General features: G+C 37.6%; 2 protein-coding genes across 3 annotated transcripts; one reads left to right on the top strand and one right to left on the bottom strand.

The window, feature by feature from the left end:
• Positions 1-2,555, top strand: LOC143533191 (zinc finger CCCH domain-containing protein 46-like). 2 transcript variants are annotated; one of them, XM_077028045.1, is made up of 7 exons: positions 1-822; positions 1,146-1,325; positions 1,408-1,587; positions 1,675-1,769; positions 1,854-2,127; positions 2,239-2,390; positions 2,491-2,555. In XM_077028045.1, exons 1-7 carry the CDS (start codon positions 86-88, stop codon positions 2,502-2,504), a joined length of 1,632 nt encoding a protein of 543 aa, XP_076884160.1. In that variant the 5' UTR covers positions 1-85; the 3' UTR covers positions 2,505-2,555. The 2 variants fall into 2 exon arrangements, with proteins under 2 accessions (XP_076884160.1, XP_076884159.1); XM_077028044.1 differs by having other exon boundaries at positions 2,488-2,549.
• An 8,892-nt stretch (positions 2,556-11,447) lies between these two features.
• LOC143533190 (uncharacterized) lies at positions 11,448-22,852 on the bottom strand. Its single transcript, XM_077028043.1, has 13 exons — positions 22,614-22,852; positions 19,696-19,793; positions 19,519-19,601; positions 19,262-19,388; positions 14,492-14,555; positions 14,301-14,398; positions 14,140-14,224; positions 13,894-14,017; positions 12,295-12,396; positions 12,147-12,211; positions 11,940-12,021; positions 11,704-11,783; positions 11,448-11,593 (listed from the first exon to the last, which is right to left on the bottom strand). The coding sequence occupies exons 1-13, from the start codon at positions 22,802-22,804 to the stop codon at positions 11,536-11,538; spliced, it is 1,257 nt and encodes a 418-aa protein (XP_076884158.1). The 5' UTR covers positions 22,805-22,852; the 3' UTR covers positions 11,448-11,535.
• Between the last annotated feature and the right edge of the window lie 895 nt (positions 22,853-23,747).

Here is a 23,747-nt window from a genome sequence, read left to right as displayed (position 1 = left end):
CCATTTAGTAACAACTGAGAGTGACTGTTCTTGTGTGTGCTTGTTGGGTGTTTCTTTATTATTAATATTATTATTATTGACCACCATGGATACAGTTGAAGCCACGAAGCTTGTGATGTCAAGAATCCAGAAGCTAGATCCGGAAAACGCTTCGAAAATCATGGGTTATATTCTGATACAAGATCAAGGAGATAATGAGATGATAAGGTTAGCTTTTGGTCCCGAGAATCTGCTTCTTTCCGTCATAAAACAAGCGAAATCTTTCTTAGACATTACGTCGAACACCTCATCTGCACTACGAAACACTCCACAAATCACCATTCCGACAAATGGGTTTTCTTTCTCCGACCACCGTGGTAGTCCCCGTCCGGCGTCGTACGCCGCCGTGGTCAACGGCGGCGGAAGTCCGTCGTTTTACCCTAACGATGAGTTTGATTATTCTGACTCTGTGTTGAGTCCTGGTGGCCGGAGTGAATATTCCGACCACGTGGGTCAGCACCATTTGCACCGGAGAAGCTGTTCGGTGAATGATATGTTTGGTGGTGGAGGTGATGACGTGGCGGGTGGGTGGAGGCCGTGCATGTATTACTCACGAGGGTTTTGTAAGAATGGGACTGAGTGTAGGTTTGTTCATGGGAATGGTGGGTTTGTGGATGAGTTAGGGTTTGGGTCTTGTTTTTCACCTACTGGTAATAATAATAATAAAGTTGATTACTTTGAAGATTTGGTGAGGATTAAAGCTATTCAACAGCAGCAGCAGCAGCAAAGATTTGCAGCCATGGCTGCTGAAGGTGTTGGTGTTCCACATTTTCCGTTTAACAGGTGCATTACTTTCTTTTAAAAATTTAAGCTTTTTTTTATTTTTATTTATTTTTTAATGTTTTTTAGGGTTTTTTTTAATATTTTTTTAATATTTTTTAGGGTTTTGAATAATGAGGGACAGAATGATTGTGGTTCAATTATATGTTATAATTAGTTTATTAAAGGGTTCTTTTTGGGGTTTTGATGTTGGAATATTTCTTGATATGTTTGAAAAAAGAAAAAAATATGGAATCTTGGTTGTGTTTCTTGATAAAGTTATGTTATTTTTTGTAAAATTGAATTTTATTTTTTATCTATATGCATGTGTATATATGTGTTTATAGATCAGCAGCAGCTGCATTGATGATGGGAGACGAGTTTCACAAATTTGGTCGGTGTCGGCCCGACCGAAACGAATTTGGACCGATGGGGTTCTTGAATGCGAATTCGAGTTCTCGACAAATTTACTTGACGTTTCCGGCTGATAGTACTTTTAAAGAGGAAGATGTTTCAAATTACTTTAGGTGATTGATGGTTTATAATTTGAATTAAGCAATTAGATGATATTGTTTTTTATTAATTAAGGATTTATTAATTGTTTTGAAGTATGTTTGGACCTGTTCAAGATGTGAGGATTCCGTATCAGCAAAAACGAATGTTCGGGTTTGTCACGTTTATGCTTCCAGAGACTGTGAAAGCGATCTTGGCTAAAGGAAACCCTCACTTTGTTTGTGATTCACGGGTGCTCGTTAAGCCTTATAAAGAAAAGGGAAAATTACCCGACAAGTATGAATGTTTTTGACTTCTTTTGTTTTTTTAATAAAGTTTAGTTTTTTATTTATTATTTGTTAATCTTTTGCATATTTTATGTAGGAAGCATCTGCAACAGATTGAAAGAGGGGATTTTTCTAGTTGTTTGAGTCCGACTGCACTTGAATCTGCTGAACCGTTTGATCATATACCATTTGGTAAGCGAAAACATAAACATGAGATGATTTTTAATTCTTAAAATGTCTTCCTAACAATTGTTTATTTGAACAATATTATTACAGGGGCACGAATGTTTAATCATGAGATGATGATCAGAGGAAAGCTAGAGGAGCAAGAATTACAACAGGCGATTGAACTCCAAGATAGGCGCTTGATGAATCTGCAGTTAAGCGACGTTAAAAACCATCATTTCCAAAGGAGTTTATCCGTTTCTTCACCGACTCAGATAAACCAAAATCTTGTGTTCTCATTTGATGACAACAACAGTGAAGAACTTGTTTCAAAATCATGCGATGAATCTGATCCCAATGTGGAAACCACCAAGAATGATGAAAGGTTTGATGTTGACACTATTATTATGCAAGTTTTTATTTTTAAGGCATGCTATACAAACTTATAATTGCCCGTGAATCTGATCCCACGTGTATCGTTTTGTTTATATATCAGCTTATTAGAGAATGCTCTTCCTGATAATTTGTTTGCCTCCCCGACAAGATCGGCCACCACCGACAACAGGACTAATATCAATATCTCAAATGATGTGTCCGAGGGTGATTTTGGTGCTGCAAATCCACTTCGTGTTACTTCGAAATGTCAAGGTATATCCAAAACATTCTTTTTTTTTAGCTTAAAAAAGTTTGAAACTTTTTAATCTTCTATTAAATATTTACCATTTTTTTTTGTTTTATGGACAAGAAGCCATTGAAATGTAGGTGATTTCCGGATGTGCAATGGCGATCATGGATCAATTTTATCTTTCTTGGTAAGTGTTTATGCATCTTATAGTTGTCTATGTCAACACTTAATATGTTAAGATGATATTGTTACCATAATGGGAATTGTTTGTTGTTGAATACTTGAATATTGTTTTTTTTTTAATATTTTTGTTTTGTTGCAGGAGTAGGAGCATGATATACAATAGGGGAAAAACACCATCAACAAAAAAAAGTTCTTTTTAGGATTATGGTCATCCATCATGAATACTACCTCCATCCCCATACTACTTACAGCTATACATAAATATGCAATACATAAAAGAACAAGGATAGATGAAGAACTGATTTTATGAGTAGGGTATCTTTGTTTGTTTAACTTTTGTACCCCTCTCTTCTACTATGTGCTGGACCCCCTACCCCACCAAACACTTATTGAACCATGCATATATAACAAATCAAAAGACAAAGGGTAGTGGTTAACTTTTTTTTTTACTTGTCATATTTAACTTGCAGCCTTTTATAATTTTATATGGTATTTGTACAAGCATGTGTACCAAAAGATTTGACCCCTCATGGGGATCTTGAATGCTTGTGTATTTAGTTTTAAAGAATCACGTTTGTGTCGATAGGCGACCATGAACATCGCCTTCTGACACAAACGTGTTAACAATTTAGTAAAGTTAAGGTTTGTAGGAGGTTGATACAGAAGACAACCAAAGAGGTAGTGGTGTGCTAGATAAATTAACTCGTATGTAATTATCCGAAATATAGGGTATGCGTGGGTAGGTATTATGTTAAATTCAAATAAAAAAACAGAAAGTTTAATCTTACAATTTTTAAAAGCTGTTTGATCTAGGTTAATGGTTTTAAGTTTTGTTTTGATATTATGTTTTTGCTTCAATATTTGTTGATCGGAAAATAACTAGCTCTAAATTAATGAATTTGGGTCTAAATCTTTTGTTAATTTTTAATTACATCTATTATAAAATTTTTATAAATTATTTTTCTTAATAAATCTTTTTAATTATTAAAATTCAACATTAAAATTGTTAACCCACAAATTCGGTTTGGTTTGATTTGTTTGTCTTTGGTTTAGTTGCATGCAAAATTGAAACTAAACCAGAGGTTTAGCTTTTAAGAAATCTTAAATCAACCCGTTGTTTTTTTGGTTTGTTTCTTTATGTTCCATCGACACCCAATGCAGACTTTAAGTATTTCTTTGTACATAAAGCAAACCTTGTGTGACCTTTTTTAAAACCAAAGTGATGCATGTATGTAGGAGTGCATGTTTAGATTGGATAAAAGTTTTTTTAGACATGCTAGTGTTAATTGTACATTTGACAATAAAATGCTATATTAAGAGATGTTTTTGATTGAGAAATAATAAGAAAGTTGTTGGATGAAAGTAACTAGATTTAAAGTATACTTTAGGGTTTCTTTTATGTGATTTTCTGGTTTCTTTGAGGGTGGACATGAATAGGAAGAGGTCCACATAAGATCACATGGGGGGCTGACACCCCATTTCATTGGTATCTTCATTCACATATTTACTGTTACTGTTTTGGCATTTATCTCAATAATGGCCTTGATGGTACAAGTCCTTTTAAGATGGCAATAATGTTACTCTACTTGTACATGTTGCTGCTTAAGTTGTACATTTGGATTTAGTCAAAAGGGTTTGCCCTTGTTAAAGCTGCTTTGCAGTTAGAATATCCCCAAAAGATCAAGATTTTGAGACCCAATTAGGCTGAGGGGTGTGGGGGATTTTAATGGGGGCTTTAATGAGGGCTCCAACCAATAATATTATGACGTGTGGCAGTGAGAGAAACTGGATAAGGGGGGTGTTGGAGCCCCCGTTGGAGCCCCTGGCCCTGGTGTGGAGGGGCTCCAGCGAATTTTTTTTTATTTTTTTATAAATATATTCAAACAACGTATTATTAAATAAATTAGATTTCCATTTAACTTTTATATTTAACTTTTTTATTAAAAATCATTTTTAAAAACGTTAAAACAATTACCGCAACGCCGATCCTCAGAAATGACTATCCAAGCCCGACACAAGGCTTCCTTCTCATCCGATGACCACGGAGTGGCTTTCCGTTTCGTCCTCGGAGTCGAAGCCGGTCCCGACCCGTCCGTTGCAAGTTGTTTTTTCCGGTGGACGCATCTTTTTGGTCCCGTAGCTTCACCGTGTAATTCTTGTGTCTTCGGAACAACAAAGTTAGGAGACGGTTGTGTGTTGGATGGTTGAAAGCCGGATGATTCTTGCGGCTCCGAATAAAACATCGGTTGGTGCGGTGACGACCATAAATCGTCGTCAATATAATCTGAATCAAGGTTTGGGTACCAATTTCCAGCCATTTTTTTTAAAAAAAAGTTGAGAAGATAAATTGATTTTGGGTGAAGGTTTGAAGTTGTGGTATAAAAATGGGTGAAATGAGGTATTATATAGGAAATTTTTTTTTTTTTTTTTAATTTAATAAGAGCCCAACGGCTCTTTTTCTAAAATTCAACAAGCTCCTCTCTCTCTTCTCCCGCTAACAGGCTCACGCCTGCATGGATTTTCGCGTTAGCGCCCCGTTAGCGCCCCGGTGATGTGATGTTAGTGCCTGGGGGCGCGAGCGGAGGGGCTCTAGCGCCCCCGTTGAAGCCCCACACCCCTCAGCCTTAGATTTAGTCAGAAGGGCTTCAGTTTGACCATGGTGTTGACGTACAACCAAAGATGCACATTGTACAACTCTCTTTTGCATGGCTAGGTGGTAGCTCATAGATGGATGATGATACAACTGTTTTGTTTTTGAGTCTTTAGCCTTAAGTCTTAACTAGGTTTTAACTTTTAACTTTCTAGAGGTACAACCAGAGATAAGTATGGTACAACACCCTATTGCATGACTTGAAAAGTAAAATTAAAATGGAAAGATGTTATGATTTTGACTTTTTGAGACCCAATTCGTTGACCTTGGTTGGGGGACAATCAAGTTGCACACGGTACAACACTTCAATGCATGACTTGAGAGTTCAAGATTATGTGACCCAAGTCCTTAAATGCTATTTATTGAATTTAGTTGAGGTACATGCATAGATGCATATGGTATAACCCTTGAATGCTTGATCTTGGTATGTGCTTTTTGGGGAGTTGGTCATGATTGTATGTTGTTTTTAATTTGATTAATAAGTTAACTGTTCAAACATCTAAGTTGGGGAATATTAAAAAAAATAATTTGTAGGCATGTGGTTACATCACATAAAATCTAATGCTGTTACATCAATGGTCTATTATTAGGCTGAGGGGTGTGGAGCTTCAACGGGGGCGCTAGAGTCCCTCCGCTCGCGCCCCCAGGCGCTAGCACCACACTACCGCACCACACTACCGGGGCGCGAGAGGGGCGCTATCGGGGCGCGAGCACGAAAAACAAAGCAGACGCAAGCTGGTTAGCGGCTGAGGATGGCGTAAAGTGACATTGGGAAGGGAGAAAGAGCCGTTGGTGGTGTTTCAAAGAGCCGTTGGCTCTTATTTAATTAAAAAAAAACGTTTTTTTTTATATAATACCTCATTTCATCCCATTTTTATACCACAACTTCAAACCTTCACCCAAAATCAATTCATCTTCTCAAATTTTTAAAAAAAAAATGTCGTGGTACTCGTCTGATTCCGACTCCTCCGAAGAGGATGATTTGCTTCTTCATGTAGGGGGAGTTTTGACCGCAACCGTGGTCGAGCTCTTGCAAAATCAAGCCCATCAACCTCGAGTCCCGAGGGTTAGAGCACCACCTCGTGATCGTGATCGATCGGGTGCTAACGATACTTTGATTAGGCATTATTTTAGCCCTCAACCGGTATACGAGGAGTCGGATTTTCGAACTCGTTTCCGAATGAGCAGACAATTGGTCATGCGTATAGCAAGTGATTTAGAGGCACGGTATCCCTTTTTTCAACAAAGGGAGGATGCTAGGGGTCTCCCCGGTTTTACCCCTCTTCAAAAATGCACGGCTGCTATCCGTCAATTAGCGTACGGCATCTCGTCGGACGCTTTGGATGAGTATTTACAGATGTCGAAAAGGGTTGCACGTGAATCCCTTCATTTTTTCTGCCAAGGTAAAAAACATTAATTTTATTTTTTATTAAATATTTATTACATTTTGTAATATATATTATATGTTTATAGATTATTTTATATACGTAGGAGTCATATCGATTTACGCTCGGGGATATCTGCGTAAACCTACAATGTATGACATCCAACGCATATATGAGGTGCACGCAGAAAAACATGGTTTTCCTGGGATGCTAGGTAGCATCGATTGTACGCATGTTGGATGGGCTATGTGTCCAACGGCCTGGCGAGGTCAGTTCCACCGTAGTGATCATGAAGGGCCGACCCTTATACTTGAGGCGGCGGTGTCACAGGATCTTTGGTTTTGGCATGCTTTTTTTGGTGTTGCTGGGTCAAATAACGACCTTAATGTTATCGATCAGTCACATTTGATCAACGACCTTATCGACGGGGTTGAACCACCTCAATCTTTTGTTGCAAATGGAGAACTCTTCAAGTACGGGTACTATCTGGTCGATGGTATTTACAACGAATGGGCTTTGTTAGTTCAAGCTTTTACAGATCCAATCGCCGACAAACGGAAGTATTTTACGAAGAAGCAAGAGTCTGCTAGAAAAGATATTGAAAGAGCTTTTGGAGCTATTAAAAAACAATATTATGTACTGGCGAACCCGATACGTTATTGGACTCGGGAGAGGATAACTGACGTCGTCTACACGTGTCTGATCCTACACAACATGACGTTAGAAGACGAGGGCAAAGCTATCTGCCAAAACTACCAAGGTGACATTCCGCCGCAACCGTCCACAATCAGTGATCAACAAAGACTTCATAACATAGCAAATATCAAGAGCCGTGAGATACACGGGGTTCTTCGACATGAGTTGGTTGAACATTTGTGGGCGATGCGACCCGATGATCTTGTATTAGATTAGTGTTATTATTAAGTATTATTGTTTGTTTAATTTTTAGTATGTTTTTTTTTTGTAATTTGAATTTTAGATATTAATGTGTTTTTTTTATTAATGTGTGTTTTTTTAATAATTTATGAGTTTTTTTAATAATACGTTGTTTGAATATATTTATAAAAAAATAAAAAATAAAAATCGCTGGAGCCCCTGCTGGAGCCCCTCCACACCAGGGCCAGGGGCTCCAACACCCCCCTTATCCAGTTTCTCTCTCTGCCACACGTCATAATATTATTGGCTGGAGCCCCCACTAAAGCCCCCATTAGAGCCCCCCACACCCCTCAGCCTTAGTGGTTATTGACATGTTTTCTTAATGTTTTTGTCTTCCAAACATTTTTTAACATATCGAATCTATGTCATGTCCTTTTTATCAGGCTTGTTATTTAATCGTTCGAGCTGTCTAAATCGAAGCAAGTGATTAGTCTGGCCGGTTTAATTTAAAAAATTTTCTGTTCAATTGGGTCTAGTTCGGTTTGGAATTGGCTGTGTAAACTGAACTTTTATATGTAGTTAAGCACATGTATTATAACAAAAAAAAATCATTTTATTATATATACTTTTTTAAATACGATCAATTCATGTCAAACCAGTCAAACCGGCTCATCTCAACGCCCAACGGCCCCAACCTACCAGACATATTTGTTTTGTCATTCTTCGAACCCATGGTAAGTGATTTGACCCAACAAACTAGACCATGAATATGCATTACTATGATTAGTATGCCTAACAATAACAAAAACAAAAATAATTACATCACCTTATGTACAATAACCATGTACATGTTTACATGCATCATAGAGTTATTATAATGATTCCAAATGACCAACTGTACATCTTGGTTGCATGTGAAGCACTGAGCCACTATCATCAGCTTCTTATCAATGGCAGTACATGACCGCTTTCTTTCTTTCTTTTCAATGCCTTGTAGTTTTCTTGTCTAGGCAGTACACTTACATAACTAGCTCTATCCCTTGATCCACTTTGATCACATGCCGAATCATCATGGTACATGATTTGGAACTACTATAAATATTGTGTTGTGTAGATGAAGAGGTCCATGATCGATAAGACATAATTGTCAAGTGAACATGTAGTTGAATAGGGTAATTTAGTTCCTCTTGTGAGTTTGAAATATAATATATTGTACATTTTATAAGTTTCATGATCAAGATGATTTGTAATCTTTTCGGATGGTCTTGTGATCGCACCACGCTTCTAGGGTTAAACACCGACTAGGCAATTAATCTTTGTAATGGTGCAATGATGACGAGAGAAAGCCATTGAAACGTGATAGTCCTCATGAAGTGAGCCTGAGGGAGTATGTAGTATACTTCGTAATCGAGTTGGTGTATAAGTGTATGATGAAATGAAGACGTATAATAAATAATATGAGGTGGTGTAAAGGAGTTGGACATTGCATTATTTCGTGCACTCGTATTTAATAGACAACTTGATCTCTATACGAGTATTCATATTAGATTCTCAATCTTTATAATATTGTTTTAAGTCTATCTTTATCTCTCTAATTTGTTCATATGACAACTCTACATCGTATTTGTTGTATACATATTAAGTTAAATAATATTTTTTTTATTATTAATAAGAATGGATGAGAGTGAATCCCAAAAATTTAATCCCTAGAATATATAATCATCTTCACCTTATTTGCCATATAATCATCTGGAATATATAGCCTCTGATTGTCATTTTTTGAAGTAAATGTTCTTGTTGGATTTTATAATAAACTAGTCACAACCAAGAGGTACATACATTAACGGGTCTTTTTTTTTTTTTTCCAACCGGTGGTCACAGATTGTGTAGACATCTTGGGCTTTCGTCAACTGTTTGAAAGTGCAAGACACAATATTTGCGTAGTTGGATTTTTCACTGAATCGGCTACCTTATCGTTCATTGATCGTACAAACCGAACCGGTCAAAGTGGTTGAAGTCATACTTAAGTCTTAAAAAAAATTGAAAATACACAAAATATAAATACTAAACTAAATTGAGAGTTCAATAAAAGTGTGGTATCATGTTAATTAAATTCTTAAAAATTAAAACATAGATTGTTTTCTTAAAGATAACAAATATTAAAAAAAAAACGAATTTGGAATTGGTTTAGCAAAATAGATAAATAAATAAAAATAACTTGTCCATATTATTGGACGTTGATTTGGTTCGATATAGTTTGTTTAGCTAAGAAAATAAAAAACATTATAATATAGATGAAATCCACCTCCTTGTAAAGAAAGTTTTATTTTCCTTATCAACTGATGTGGAATGTTACAGAATAAAATAGAAAGAACGTTTCACGTTAGTGACAGGTGGGGGTGATCAATAATGATCAAAATTCAAAAAAGAACAAATTTGTAGAAGTTTAAACAAGAAAATAAATGCTGAAAATAATAATTAAACAAAAATATCGGAAGGCATGTGCCTAAATTCTTTTTTACAAACCGTGGAGTACCAGACACGAGATAGATCATCCAAAGAACAAGGCATTTTTCAAATAAGCCAATTCATTTGGGACCCTGCAGATCCACTCTTTTTCCTATTCAAAGCCCGGCTCTTTGTCTTCGTGTTTTGGATTACATTATATAAAGCATGTATTATGAGCTCAAGCAAGAAGCGATGTAGAGCATTGACAAAGATAAATTCTTTAAACACCTTAGGTTGGGAAGGGTTTAGGATGTCTTGGATTAAGTCTCATAAACAACAAAAATTAAATTTCGCCCTTAAAAAAGAGGATGAAGAAGCTATTAGCTATGAGGAACATTTACCAAACTACTCACCTCCCTTTGACTTTTAGTTGTTTAAACTCTAAACGGACTACTCGCTTGCTAGCTGCTCTGTGAGGTCACTAGGTCAGTGGAAAGTCCAAACTCAGCATTTTGACTGGTCATAGTAAAGACCATAACTCTAGTACTAGTAGTAACAACACAGTTATTTTGCTACATATTTTATTGAAATATATAGTCTTTTCCATATAAACAAAAATTAGCTTGGTCGTCATCAGTCAAGAAAAAATAAATATTTTTTTCAACAGTGTTAGTAGTTTTCAGTTTTTAGATGTCCGTCTCTCCGTTATAGATATTTCGGTCAACTGGCCGGGACACATCCTCTAAATATTTGACCAAGCATCTAAATTCTAAACAAGATTACACGAAAGAATCAAAATACCAAATGACTAAAGGGGGACAGTCGCGGAGGCGTGAGGAGCGACAGATGTGGCCGGACTACAGCGGCGTTTTGGAATTAACTTCGGCTTAGAGGCCAAATAGCGACAGGGGAGGCTGCATTTATGCTCACTATTTAGTGGCTTGTACTCTTGTAGGTTATGGGTTTACTCGATTTTATTGTTAACTTAATTGTTGTTAATACTTTGTTTATTTGCTTGCTAAAAAATTTAAAATAATTTCTTTTGTTGTCTTTGATCACAAAATTTTCATGGGCGTCACTGTCAAAATATCTTAGGTGTCACTTCAACTTTATGTTGATTTAGGTAATTTAGATTTGCTTAACAGGTTCATTTAAGTTTGCTTAAATTATACACTAGGTCAAAATGAGTTAGAATTGATCCAAATGAGTCATCAATTATTGTCTACAGCCGCGACTACCATCGTCCTCACCATCACTACTCCACTAGCCGTCATAAAACAAATATAGTGAGTAAACCCATTATAATTCCTTTTCTTCTAGACGACTCGCTTCTATTGGGCTCATTTTAGTCAAGACCCGTTCTAACATGAACCAATTTGATACTTTCTAAAAACATGTTTTGACCCGTTACCTAGCTCAGCTGGCCTGGTCGTATATGTATACAAATTTGTGAGTTTTTAAATCGCGACAAAGGAACAGAAAAGATAGTTTTTATATATATTTTAAAGCAGTGATTTTGCTAATGAATAAAGGTGGTGAAGAAATATAACAATGTAATATAGTAGGATACTTTCTGTGTAACCAGTCTCTGTCACAGTGTGTGGTATGTATATATTTGTGCATATGTTACACGTATATTCCAAGTCCAACCAGCTTTGGATTTGTTTCCACCATCCATGGAGACCTGTATGCATGCATAAACGACTTTTTAACACATACATATATTGTATGTACATGTGTATATACGCATAATGAAATTGATTGTGCATAATGAAGGGAAGAGAAGAATCATACTTGTGCATTACAAAATTAATGGTTCCTTGTGCAGCACGTTCAAGGAGAAGTTCCCGAGCTTCAATGGCGATCCCTTCCGGCTGTAAAAAGAGTGAAAAACATAAATGCCGAGAATCATAGAACCATGTATGGAACGTCATTTTTATACCGCATGAAACGATCCATTCACTGCTAAAACTTTCAATATTACAAGTTTACCCTTTCATTTTTTAAAATTATGTGTTTGTGGCGCGTACCTCTTCTGGAAACCATACGCCTGGTTGTGTGCTGCCCTCAAGAACAGCTAGAGCAAATGCAGCTACGGAATAACCAGCTGATCTGGAAAACATTCAACCGCATACAATTTTTTAAATTTACTCATTTTTAAGATAAATTAACACAAAAGCCAACCCATTTACTCATTATAAGGCCAGAATTGCGGAGTCCAGATAAATATGACTTACATAGAGAGTCTTTTATGAGTGAAAACACCGATTGTTTGACGTCCTCCTGAACACTCCAAATCAACCTGATAAAAAAGACTTATTAGTGGAGATTATTATTAGTATACTTATTATTTTGTATAAGAAGAAAAATTTTTGAACTAGTTACTCTTAGTGAGACGCGTTCTCCAGCATAGCCATCTATGACGCGAACTACAGGATCAAACAACCGAACCATCTCTTGTACTTTGCTTCTGTCTCTTAGTACTTCCTAAAACATTGCAACCATAACCAAACATGTAATGTCAATGTGGGCCCCTTGTTTAATTCTACAGGTGATAATATTAATGAATTACAAGACTAAGGGGCTGTTTGGTAGCTGTTAACCATTAAGAGTCTACCTCTGAATCGGTCAGAGGTAAAGAGTGTTTGGTTAGACCTCTAAGAACCATGTAGCCTCTTAGACAATGGACGAGAAGAGAGGGAGATTGGGAAGAAACACCCCCCCCCCTCTTGAGAAGTGAACAAGAAGAGGAGTGACGAGAAATATTTCTCGGCCAAATGTTTGTGGGCCCACCCACTTTTATTAATTTTTTATTCACATAACCACTAAAATTGTGACACCTCTCCCTCATCACTACACCCCTAAAATACAATCCATCTTCTTGTTGACTGGCGTCACGTTGCACAACTCTCCTCCCATTCTCCCCTACCACTACGCATGGTCTTAATGGTAAGATTCAGAAGCATGTTGAACCATTCAGAGGTTTCCTCTAGTCGGTCAGATATCTTAATAGTTCATCACTAGATTGACAAACAACCCTTAATAATTTGAGATAGAACAAAACACACGTGATATTTAACAAACTGAAACATGATTTGCATACAATATATTCAAACGTGCCAAAAGTCGTGCAAAGTGTAAATTTCATTTATTAAACCTTCTAAATCATTTTATTTAAAACAATATATTATTATTGAAATAATTAAAAGCTTGTAATCATATTAGATGTTATTTATTTATATGAATTTCAGGTCAACGGTCAACCCACCCCATTTGGATCCATACAAGAGGTTGCATGCATTGACCCGAATCCGATTTGGCCCGTTATCCAACCTCTTTATTTTTTCATCTCTAATGTTAATGTAGATAGGCCTGTAAACGAACCGCACGCTTAGTGAACCGTTTGTAACCACTCGGTGGGAAGTTCGTTTATTTAATAAACAAACATGAACAAATCATTTTGTTCATTAAGTTAAACGAACAAACATAAGCACAGGTCTCGTTCGTTTATTTATGTTCGTGAACGCTCGTCTATTTACACTCGATTATGTTTGTACGTTCGTTTACGTTCATTTATGTTCGTTGGTTTACTACTTTACTTTTATCAAGTTCGTTAGTTTATATATTCATTTAATTTTCTTTTGGCCTCATTAAAATTTATCTAGTTTATACAATTAAAATACCACCCATGAAAGTTGAGTCTGCTTTTATTATTTCTTCAGGCCCAACAGATTGATGTTCACGTTTACCTTTAATTGGTGTTCCCTCGGTTATGTTTATTTGTCTATGTTCTTCGTTCGTTTCTGTTCGTGAACCGTTCACTTATACTTTTAACGAACGAAATCCCGTTCGTTTAATTTTTTGTGTTCGATCATTTGTTCGGTTAAAGTTAAATGAACGAACACGAACACACCTCCTTCTTGTTCGTTTTTACAGGCCTAAATGTAGAAAAATGGATTGTGATTCTTCACATGTATATCTTACAGAAGGAAGGAAACCGGTCATTGCATCCATGGCCCAGTTCCAGATAAACGGTGCTGTTCCAAATCGAGCACTGACAGTTGGAACTCCAAGAATCTCATGTGCACTTGTCACTTCTGGTAGATTCCTAACATTAAATGGTTTATGTGTTAAACTTTATGCACGCATATAATATAAAGATTTCAAATTTCAAATGATTACTGGTTCTGTTGAATGCTGATAGAATGATGGTTGAAATATAGAACTTACAAGAGATACACATCTCTTTTCCCAATTCCTTTCCCAAAGTCAATGTTGATCATTCCACTATAAGGCCTTAATTTGATTTTCTCTCCTGTTATAAACAGTTACTTGTTAGCATCATGAAACATGTATAATGTTATAAGAGAAGCATAAACAGTTAGATAGACCTTTATTATATGCGATAACCTCCTCTCCAAGAAGTAAAAAACTAGTGGCTAATATTGTCGGGCCCGCACCACCAGTTCCTGCTGTGTAGTAGTAGAACCTGAGACGAACATATCATTAAATCCAATATGTAGCATCTTCATAAACAAGGAACGAAACACATAAGATGTTGACTTGTTAAGCAAATTAATACCTCAATCGTTCAGGCTCACCCTTATTTTCACTTTTTGCAACACGCACTAACTCTGCTGCCATCACTGTCGGGATAAGTAGATAAACGATCACGTCAAAATCTAATGTCGATACATAGTAATTATGTTCTATAAATTGTTTTCAATCTTTAGTTATTTGATCATGTAAAGAAGATGGTTGTAGTGAAAGTAATGTTTATTACTTGAAGGTGTGTGAAATACATAAACAACTACATTTATTTATACACAAATAAACCCTAGCTATCAACCCATAAAAGGCCCATGGGCTTTAGCCAACTATATGGGCTAAAACCCTAATTATAACTAAATACAACTAACACTCCTCCTCAAGTTGGAGCATAGATGTTAATCATGCCCAACTTGTTACAAATAAAATCTATCTGAGCTTTCCGGAGCGGTTTAGTTAGAATGTCTGCTAGCTGAAAATTTGTCTTCACATGAACTGGTTGAATGGAAGGAGGATCAGTTTGTGTGCCTACTACTCGATCTCTGATAAGGTGGCAGTCGACCTCAATATGTTTTGTCCTCTCATGAAATACTTGATTCTTGGCTATGTGAATGGCTGACTGACTATCACAGTATAACCTCATCAAGTCATTAGAAACAACCCCGAGCTCTCTGAGAAGACGACGAACCCATGTCATCTCTGATGTTACATCTGCCATGGCTCTATACTCCGATTCGGCACTCGACCTGGAAACCGTGTGTTGCTTCTTACTCTTCCATGATACAAGATTTCCTCCAACAAACACACAATATCCGGTGGTAGATCGTCGAGAAATCGGACAACCTGCCCAATCTGCATCTGAGAACCCTGATATCCGACCATCTCCTTCTTCCGTGAAGGCACCTACATGACAATGACCCTGATCGGAGTATAATATACCCAAGCCAGGTGAGGTCTTAAGATATCTTAAGACACGAATGGCAGCATCCCAGTGACCGGTGTATGGTGTAGCCATAAATTGGCTCAGAACACTGACAGTAAAGGAGATATCCGGTCGTGTGACGGTTAAATAATTAAGTTTACCAACCAACCGTCTGTATCGCTCAGGATCTTTCATTGGATCTCCTTCCTTTGGGAGGAGTTTCTTTGTAGGAAGCATTGGGGTATCAACAGGTTTACAACCCAATAAGCCATATTCAGTTAACATATCAAGAACATACTTTCGTTGGGAGAGAAGTATTCCTTGTGGAGAGCGGGATACTTCTATGCCAAGGAAATACCTCAATCGACCTAAGTCGCTGACCTGAAACTGAGACTGAAGAAACTGCTTGAGTTCGATAATCCCGACCTCGTCATCACCTGTGATTATAATGTCATCCACATAAACAACTACGATAATCCTCTTTCCTTTCTGGTGTCTAAAGAAGACAGAGTGATCGTAGGCACTCCGAGTCATCCCAAACTGTCCCATAACACTAGAGAATCGACCAAACCATGCCCTGGGAGACTGTTTAAGACCATATAGAGAACGACGTAGTCTACAAACTTTTGAGGCCTCCTCCTCAACAACGAACCCTGGGGGCTGCTCCATATATACCTCCTCCTCAAGAACACCATTAAGAAAGGCGTTCTTGACATCAAGCTGATGGAGCGGCCAATGATTAATGGCAGCAAGAGCGATACAAATACGGACAGATGACATTTTAGCAACCGGAGAGAAGGTTTAATCGTAATCAATGTCATATGCCTGAGAATACCCTTTTGCAACCAACCGAGCCTTTAAGCGGTGTAAGGAGCCATCCGGGTGTAGTTTAACCGTAAACACCCAACGACAACCAACAATACGCTTCCCTTTAGGAAGTGTTTCAAGATCCCATGTATGATTGGACTTTAGAGCCCCAATTTCATCTTCCATAGCCTGTCTCCATCCTGGGTGAGCGAGAGCGCTCGTCACATTCTTGGGAATCGGGTAGGAATCAAGGGTAGTGGTGTACTCATGAGATTCAGGAGATAGGTGGGTGTAGGCAACATAGTCCTGAATTGGGTAACGAGTACATTTCCGGGGTTCCTTGCGAAAGGAAATAGGTATATCGGGAAGCGGGGCACCAGGAGGATCATAAATGGGTGTATCAGAGGTTGTTGGATCGGGTAAGGATGTATTAGTGAGAGGTGTGGATTGCTCAGATGTAGACGGAGTATCGGAGGGTATTTCGGGGTCGTGGCCAGGGTGTGAATCAAGAGTCGCTGATGTTTGACCCCTACCCCGCCTAGCATATGTGAAAAGCAGTGGCGGAGATTCTGTCGGTGGGTCAGAATCAGTAGAGATTGGATCGGTAGAAGGAATTGACACAGGAATGGTGGGGATGAAGGGAGATGTGGGTATATCGAGGTCGGAAAACGGGTCAGAAACAGGAGTGGAACACTTGAGAAAGTAAGGAGACTCGTGAAAAGTGACATCGGCACTGGTAAAGTATCGGTGAAGTGATGGGCTATAGCATCGATACCCTTTTTGAACCCGTGAGTAACCAAGAAAGACACAACGAATGGCTCGGGGATCAAGTTTGATGGTTTTTGGACTATGGTCATGAACATAGGCGACGCAACCAAATACTTTAGGTGCGAGAGGAAATGGATCATCGTTGGGAAATAGTACAGAAAACGTGTTTTACCATGAAGAACGGTTGAGGGCATGCGGTTAATCAGATATGTGGCAGTGAGAACGGCATCTCCCCAAAAACGATGAGGAACACGTGATTGGATCATGATTGTGCGAGCAACATCCAATATGTGACGATTTTTGCGTTCGGACACACCATTTTGTTGAGATGTATAAGCACACGATGATTCATGAATAATGCCGTTGGTTTTTAAGTATGAAGAAAAGTCGGTGGAAAAATATTCTTTAGCATTATCAGATCGAAAAGTTTTAATGGTGGTGTTAAATTGGTTTTGAACATAAGCATTAAATTCTCGAAATATGGAAAATACCTCACTACGAGATTTCAACAAATAAACCCAAGTAGTGCGAGAATAGTCATCAATAAAGGTAATAAAATATTCAAAACCCAACGTAGATTTGATAGGGCAAGGACCCCATACATCAGAATGCAACAGTTCAAAACAAGAACTGACTCGATTGGACACCCTACGGGGATAGGGACGCCTGGTATGTTTACCAAGTTGACACGACTCACAATGAAAATTAAAAGACGAAAGTGGTAAATCTGGTCGCATTTGCCTCAGAACCGCTGTAGAGGGATGACCTAACCGACAGTGAGCCTCCCTGACAGCGGAATCACATAAGTTTGCTACATGATGCGAAAACGGGGATATACGATAGAGACCTCCTGATTCAAAACCAGTACCAATTACCCGGTTTGTTCCTAGTTCATGAAAAACGCAGTGAGTTGGGTGAAAGGTCACAGAACAGTTGTTTTGTTTGGTAATCTGACTCACTGAACAAAGACTGGTAGGAAATTTAGGAACAAATAGGATAGAAGACAGTTTTAGGTTTTCCGAGTTACTGATGGATCCTATGCCGAGAACGGGACATGAAGATCCATCGGCAAGACGTACCGGTGCATGGGAAACATTTTGAAGACTAGAAAAAATACCCCGATTCCCAGTCATGTGATGTGTGGCTCCAGAATCAATCACCCATGATAAGTCAAGGCTAGAAGGTTTACCTGAATGTGCCGAGCTGGTTTGAGGATGAGGCAACTGGGAGGTAAGAAACCGTTGAATGCTCCTCTTTAGTAAATGTATACATGTATGTATTTTCGCCCATAGTGATACACGAAACTGAAAATTGACTGTGAACAGTAACAAGTGCGGGTGGAGGGCGGGAACAGATTCCGGCGTAAACAGTTAATCGTCGCGAACAATTAATCCCGGCAGCGAACAGTAATTCCGGCAGCGAACAGTAACTTTCCGGCAGTGAACAGAAATTCCGGCAAACGAACAGTGACTTCCGGCAGTGAACAGTGACTTCCGGCGTGAACAGTGATTTCGCGGTCAAAAAAAAATTTTTCGTGACAGGACAGAACAACAAGGCAGGGGCTTGTTTCAGATCTGAAGGCTGCTGGTGACGGCTGGTCAGACTCGGGTTCGGGTCAGATCGCGGCTAGGGTTTGGATCGAGAGCCGTAGCTCTGATACCATGTAAAGAAGATGGTTGTAGTGAAAGTAATGTTTATTACTTGAAGGTGTGTGAAATACATAAACAACTACATCTATTTATACACAAATAAACCCTAGCTATCAACCCATAAAAGGCCCATGGGCTTTAGCCAACTATATGGGCTAAAACCCTAATTATAACTAAATACAACTAACAGATCACATGTTTTTAACAAACAACTGTAGTCGTGTAGGTACGGGTGTGCATGAAACTGAAAAAACCAATTCGTAACCGAATAAATCAAAATTATTGAACCCAAACAAAGACCGATGGTTTAGTTTTATGTTTTGTAAAAACCGAATATAGGTTCAGTTTCAGCTTTTAATGTAATTAAAAATGAAAAATCCCAACCGAATGTATAGGTTTTAATGCTTATTTTTGAATGTTATGTAATTTATAATCATATAATAAATAGTGTAGCCTAATTAGCTAATTTTTTTGGCCCAAAAATTTCAAGCCCAAATGGAAAAACTGAAAAAACCAAAATCGAACCAAACTCTAATTAAAAAACCCAAACGGTTTTCAAAAACTCAAAACCCGAATTATTGGGTTTTGGTTCAGTTTGAGCCCAAAACTAACCCAAGCAACATCCCTACATGTAGGTGTTTTGGAATAAGGTTTGCACCATTGCTCACTCCTGGATAGATTCCACCAGTAGTTATAGCTGGAACTTTTGCAGCCAATGCTTCATTCATAAACGATTTTGCACGCAACGCGTAGCTTGTATCATCACACACATCCAGATATGCTGTCTAGCAATGGATGGAGATTAGTTGAGTTGCATTCAATGAAAACAATGCGTCAGAACTCAAAAGTATTTCCAAAAACGACAGATTGCTATAACTTGAAGAAATTATGGAATTAGGTTTACCTTGTTCTCACCTTGGCCCTTAGGGCGGCTTTCAGAACTGTGCAATTATCTGTTTGTTGGAATGGCCCTGCAGCGTGTACCACAAGATCGACATCTGCAGAAGTACTAGACTTAGCTATTTGTGCTAAATTAAAAGAAATATATTAAAAAAAATGCAAAGTTTCAAATATTTTTAAGAGCTAACATACCGGTCAAAGCCGATTCCAGTGTTTTAGTATCGTTAATATCAAGTTCAGTAAACTCAGCATTTTCCCCGAGTGTGGCCACCATACTAGCACCTTTTTCCCTAAAATACATCAGAGTGTTCAGCATGCAAGTTACAGAAATAACGGGTGTTATTATGTTAAGCACTTCCAAACATGATATTGAAATGGGAACGTGGACGACAATTAGGTTAACCCGAAAAACGAAGGCATATGATTAATATCATTCATCGCCATTATTATGTGTTTGACTAATTCAACATGGTTGGAGATATGCAAATCCAAGAGCTTTCAACTGTATTAATGTGGCAGCATCTGAATTGCTTACGTGTATGGGGACTTTGAATCCATGTGATAATTTCCATGAATCAGATACATCAAAGTTAGTAAGAATTGTAGGATTAGAATATCCCAATGATCAGTCATGTGTGTGTATTGAGAGAGATATCAGAATTGACCAATGTGGGATTAAGCAAATGAGAGTTACATGTATATATAGACTAGTCAGGTGCCCGCGCTATGCAGCGGAGTAAATGCGCAAACCCGACGACGGTGCGTTCGTAACTCGAAATTGGACGCGTAACACATGCAAAGCCAATACGTGTGTAACTGACAGTTGAACACGCATAACCGGCACCTGAATGCATGCTACATGCATTAAACATGCTTAACCGACATGATGTGTGTAACTCACGTTGATTACTTGTGTGTTATGTGGTGTTGGGCGCTTACCAAGGTTGGGTAACGCTCATTACGTGGTGTTGGACACGTGTTTATTGGGTCTGATACGTGTAAACAATGTCATCACGGAACTGATGCCTAAAATGTACAACAATTTCAAATAAATCGATTTTCAAACTAGCCCGTTTTGACCCGAAACCCATCTGGACCAGACACCGTTTTAACTCGAAACCCGTTTCGATCTGATACCCTTTTGACATGACCCCTTTCGTCCTGAACCCATCCCGAACCAAATTAACCAGCTTTTGTATTGATATGTTCCGACTCTAATTCATTTTGACCCATGATTCGAACCGCCCGACCTGACCCGCTGTCGTTACAAACCGGTAATCACGTAAATGTTAAATTTTTTGAAATGAATAAACTCTAGCAATATCATACTCAAACTAGAGAGAATAAAATGTTCGTTTTTATTGAATAATTTTCTTAAAAAAATATTAAGTCGTGGAGGTAGTTTGTTTTAAATAAGGAGTAAATGTGTAATTATTCTATAAATTAACAAAATTTGATAAAAGTTAGAGGACTAAAATTGAAACTATTATGTAAGAAACTAAAGTAACCATGTTGTGCTATAAAGACAACATTACGCTTAAAATTTCTTAAATCTATGCATAGTATGTTGTACAATAAGCAACAAGTTAGGTACCTCTTAAAATTTAAGAGGTCCCTAACTCATGCTTTATATATAGTAGAGATATACAAACTAACGGTTGTCTATGCCGTCGATATTGCCGGAATATCACCGATATATCAGTGATATATCGGTTAACAGTCCCTTGATAAAATATCGGTCAGAATATCGGTACCGATAACATCGTCGATATTGACCGATATTTAAATGATATATCACCGATATTCCCTATATCAATGTTTTAACTTTTAAGTCTTAATTATCAATTTTTAGTTTTTTTAAGTCTTAGTCAGTTCCTGCTTGCCAGGATTGTTAGTGTTTTGAATGTTTTGCAAGTTCCAAAAGATTAATTAGTTAATGGTAGAAAAGTATACTTAAAGTATTAGTGTTAAATTGCTATACTTATAAATTTACATGATATTGAAATTACCTATATCTCACCGCGATAACCGATGTCTCAAATATCGGTCCTTGACTGATATCCGATATTTTCCCTCAATAACTGCCTAGATGGTTGTTATGAACGTTATGGATCCGAGCCCAATTAGCATACATGACACCATAATGGACTCATTATACAGCCCAATTCAAGAGTTTGAATGGCCCAACAATTTGTGAAGGATTTCCAGTACCATTGCATGTTAAAAAGGACAGGTAGATTAGAGTTAGGGCATGAATGAATTTGTAGATGAAAGTCTAATCTCCCATCTCCTTCTCTCTGTAACCAATTTACTTATGGATCAATTAAATACAACCGATTACTCCATTAATCTCGTGTTTAATTGTTTAGCTTGTATCGATTTGCTTCAACAGGAATAAGTACTAACGGCGAGTAGGGGTGCAAACGAGCCAAGCTGCTCGCGAGTTACTCGAGATCGGCTGGCGAAAAAAGATCGACTGAGCCGAGCCTAAACGAGCCCGAGCCCGAGCCTAAAAGTAATCTCGTTTAATAAACGAGCCCGAGCTTCACTTGTCGAGCTCGAGCCGGCTCGTGAGCCTAAACGAGCCTAGCAATTTTATAGCTTTTATAATCCACACACACACACATAATAACTATTAACAATTATATATTATGTTTTGATAAAATAACTAAATAATATAGTATGTTACAAATAAAATTATAATTGAAAAAAGTATAAAAATAATTATAAATATATAAAAATTAATTAATTAATAGTAAACGAGCCGAGCTCGAGCTTGAAAAACTACTCACGATCCGAGCTCGAGCTTTAGAAATAGAGACCGAAATGAGCTGAGGTCGAGCTCTATGCAAGTTAAACGAGCCGAGCTCAAGCCTAGTCGAGCTCAGGCTCCTCATTTGTACCCGTGGCGGTGAGTAGTTATCTGAAGAGCAAAACATGATCAATACAAAAGAGTTGATGATGTGCCTACTTCATAAGTGCAACTAAGCTATCATTAACATTAGTTAATTATCAATTTTATCACAACTAACTACGACTATTTACTAGACGAATAATTAAAAAAAATTAGGCGTTTAAATATTGAAAGAGGATGAATTAAAAAAACCTACCTGTTACGACCAGCAATGATGATGCGGAGGTGAGGTGAAAGCTTGGAGAGAGCGATGGCGGTAGAGCCACCGACTCTGCCGGTTCCACCGAGTACCAGAACCCTAGCATTCACCGGTTCCGGTTGAACACCGGCGCAAGCCACCGTCGGAGCCCTGATACTGCTCCAGTGGCGCATACACCCCCACGCCATACTCTCTTCCTTCGTTCGTTACAATATCCGTTATGAAAGGTTTCTATTAATTCTGGTTCTATACTTTAAAATAATACTAAAATGAATAATTTAAAAAAAAAAAAAACGTTACGTCTGGAGTAAATATTTATTCATTTAAATGGTAAAGATTATTGAGCTTACTTATAAAATGATTAAAGTGTTTATAATGATAGATTAAGATGGTTAGATGAGCAATTATTAAATGAATTTAGTTTTTTAAGCATAATAAAAATGTGTTTTTTTCGACTAGGGTCTGTCACAGTTAGGTTATCTCATTGCGCGAATACACCGCGCCTCGCCACCCCACTTAGGCCAACTATGTTGACATGACCGGGATTCCGAGTTTGGCTTGGCGATCCCGGTAAAACCCAGTTGGCTCACCCCGCCCGAAGGCACGACAGGTTTTAATGCTCTGGTAAAATCCGGTCGGAATCAAGATTCAAACCCAGGACATCTAGGTCATCTATCATGTTCCTGACCATTGGAGCAAGCTCCACTGGTTATAATAAAAATGTGTTAAGCATATCTATCTATAAACAATAAAATTTATTTAAATAAAATAAAGAATAATTTTAGTAAGATATAACTAAAACCAAAATCATATTATCGTTATTGAATTAAATTAACAATACAATAAAATATAAGTTAAAAGTTAAAGAGAATACTAAGTTTCAAATTTTAAATATGCAAAGGGTAAATTACAGAAATTAGATTTTGTTTTGAAAGACCTACCGAAATTAGATTGAGTGTGCTTTTTTTAATCTATACTTTTATGAATTGAAATGAAAGGAGTATTACTAAATGAAAAGAAGTTAAAAGTATATGTCTAACTACAACTTCTTCTCTCTTCAATTTTCAACAACTTTCTTCTTCTTCGTTTTACAATTACACCTAACACTATTGCAGACCTTTGTAGACAGTA

Source organism: Bidens hawaiensis, unplaced genomic scaffold, assembly GCF_021521415.1.
Source record: "Bidens hawaiensis isolate Kalapana, Puna unplaced genomic scaffold, B.hawaiensis_p1.1 tig00009623_1, whole genome shotgun sequence".
Classification (NCBI taxonomy): Eukaryota; Viridiplantae; Streptophyta; class Magnoliopsida; order Asterales; family Asteraceae; genus Bidens; species Bidens hawaiensis.
Note: the sequence above shows the minus strand (reverse complement) of the source record. Positions and strands in the feature narration are given on the sequence as shown.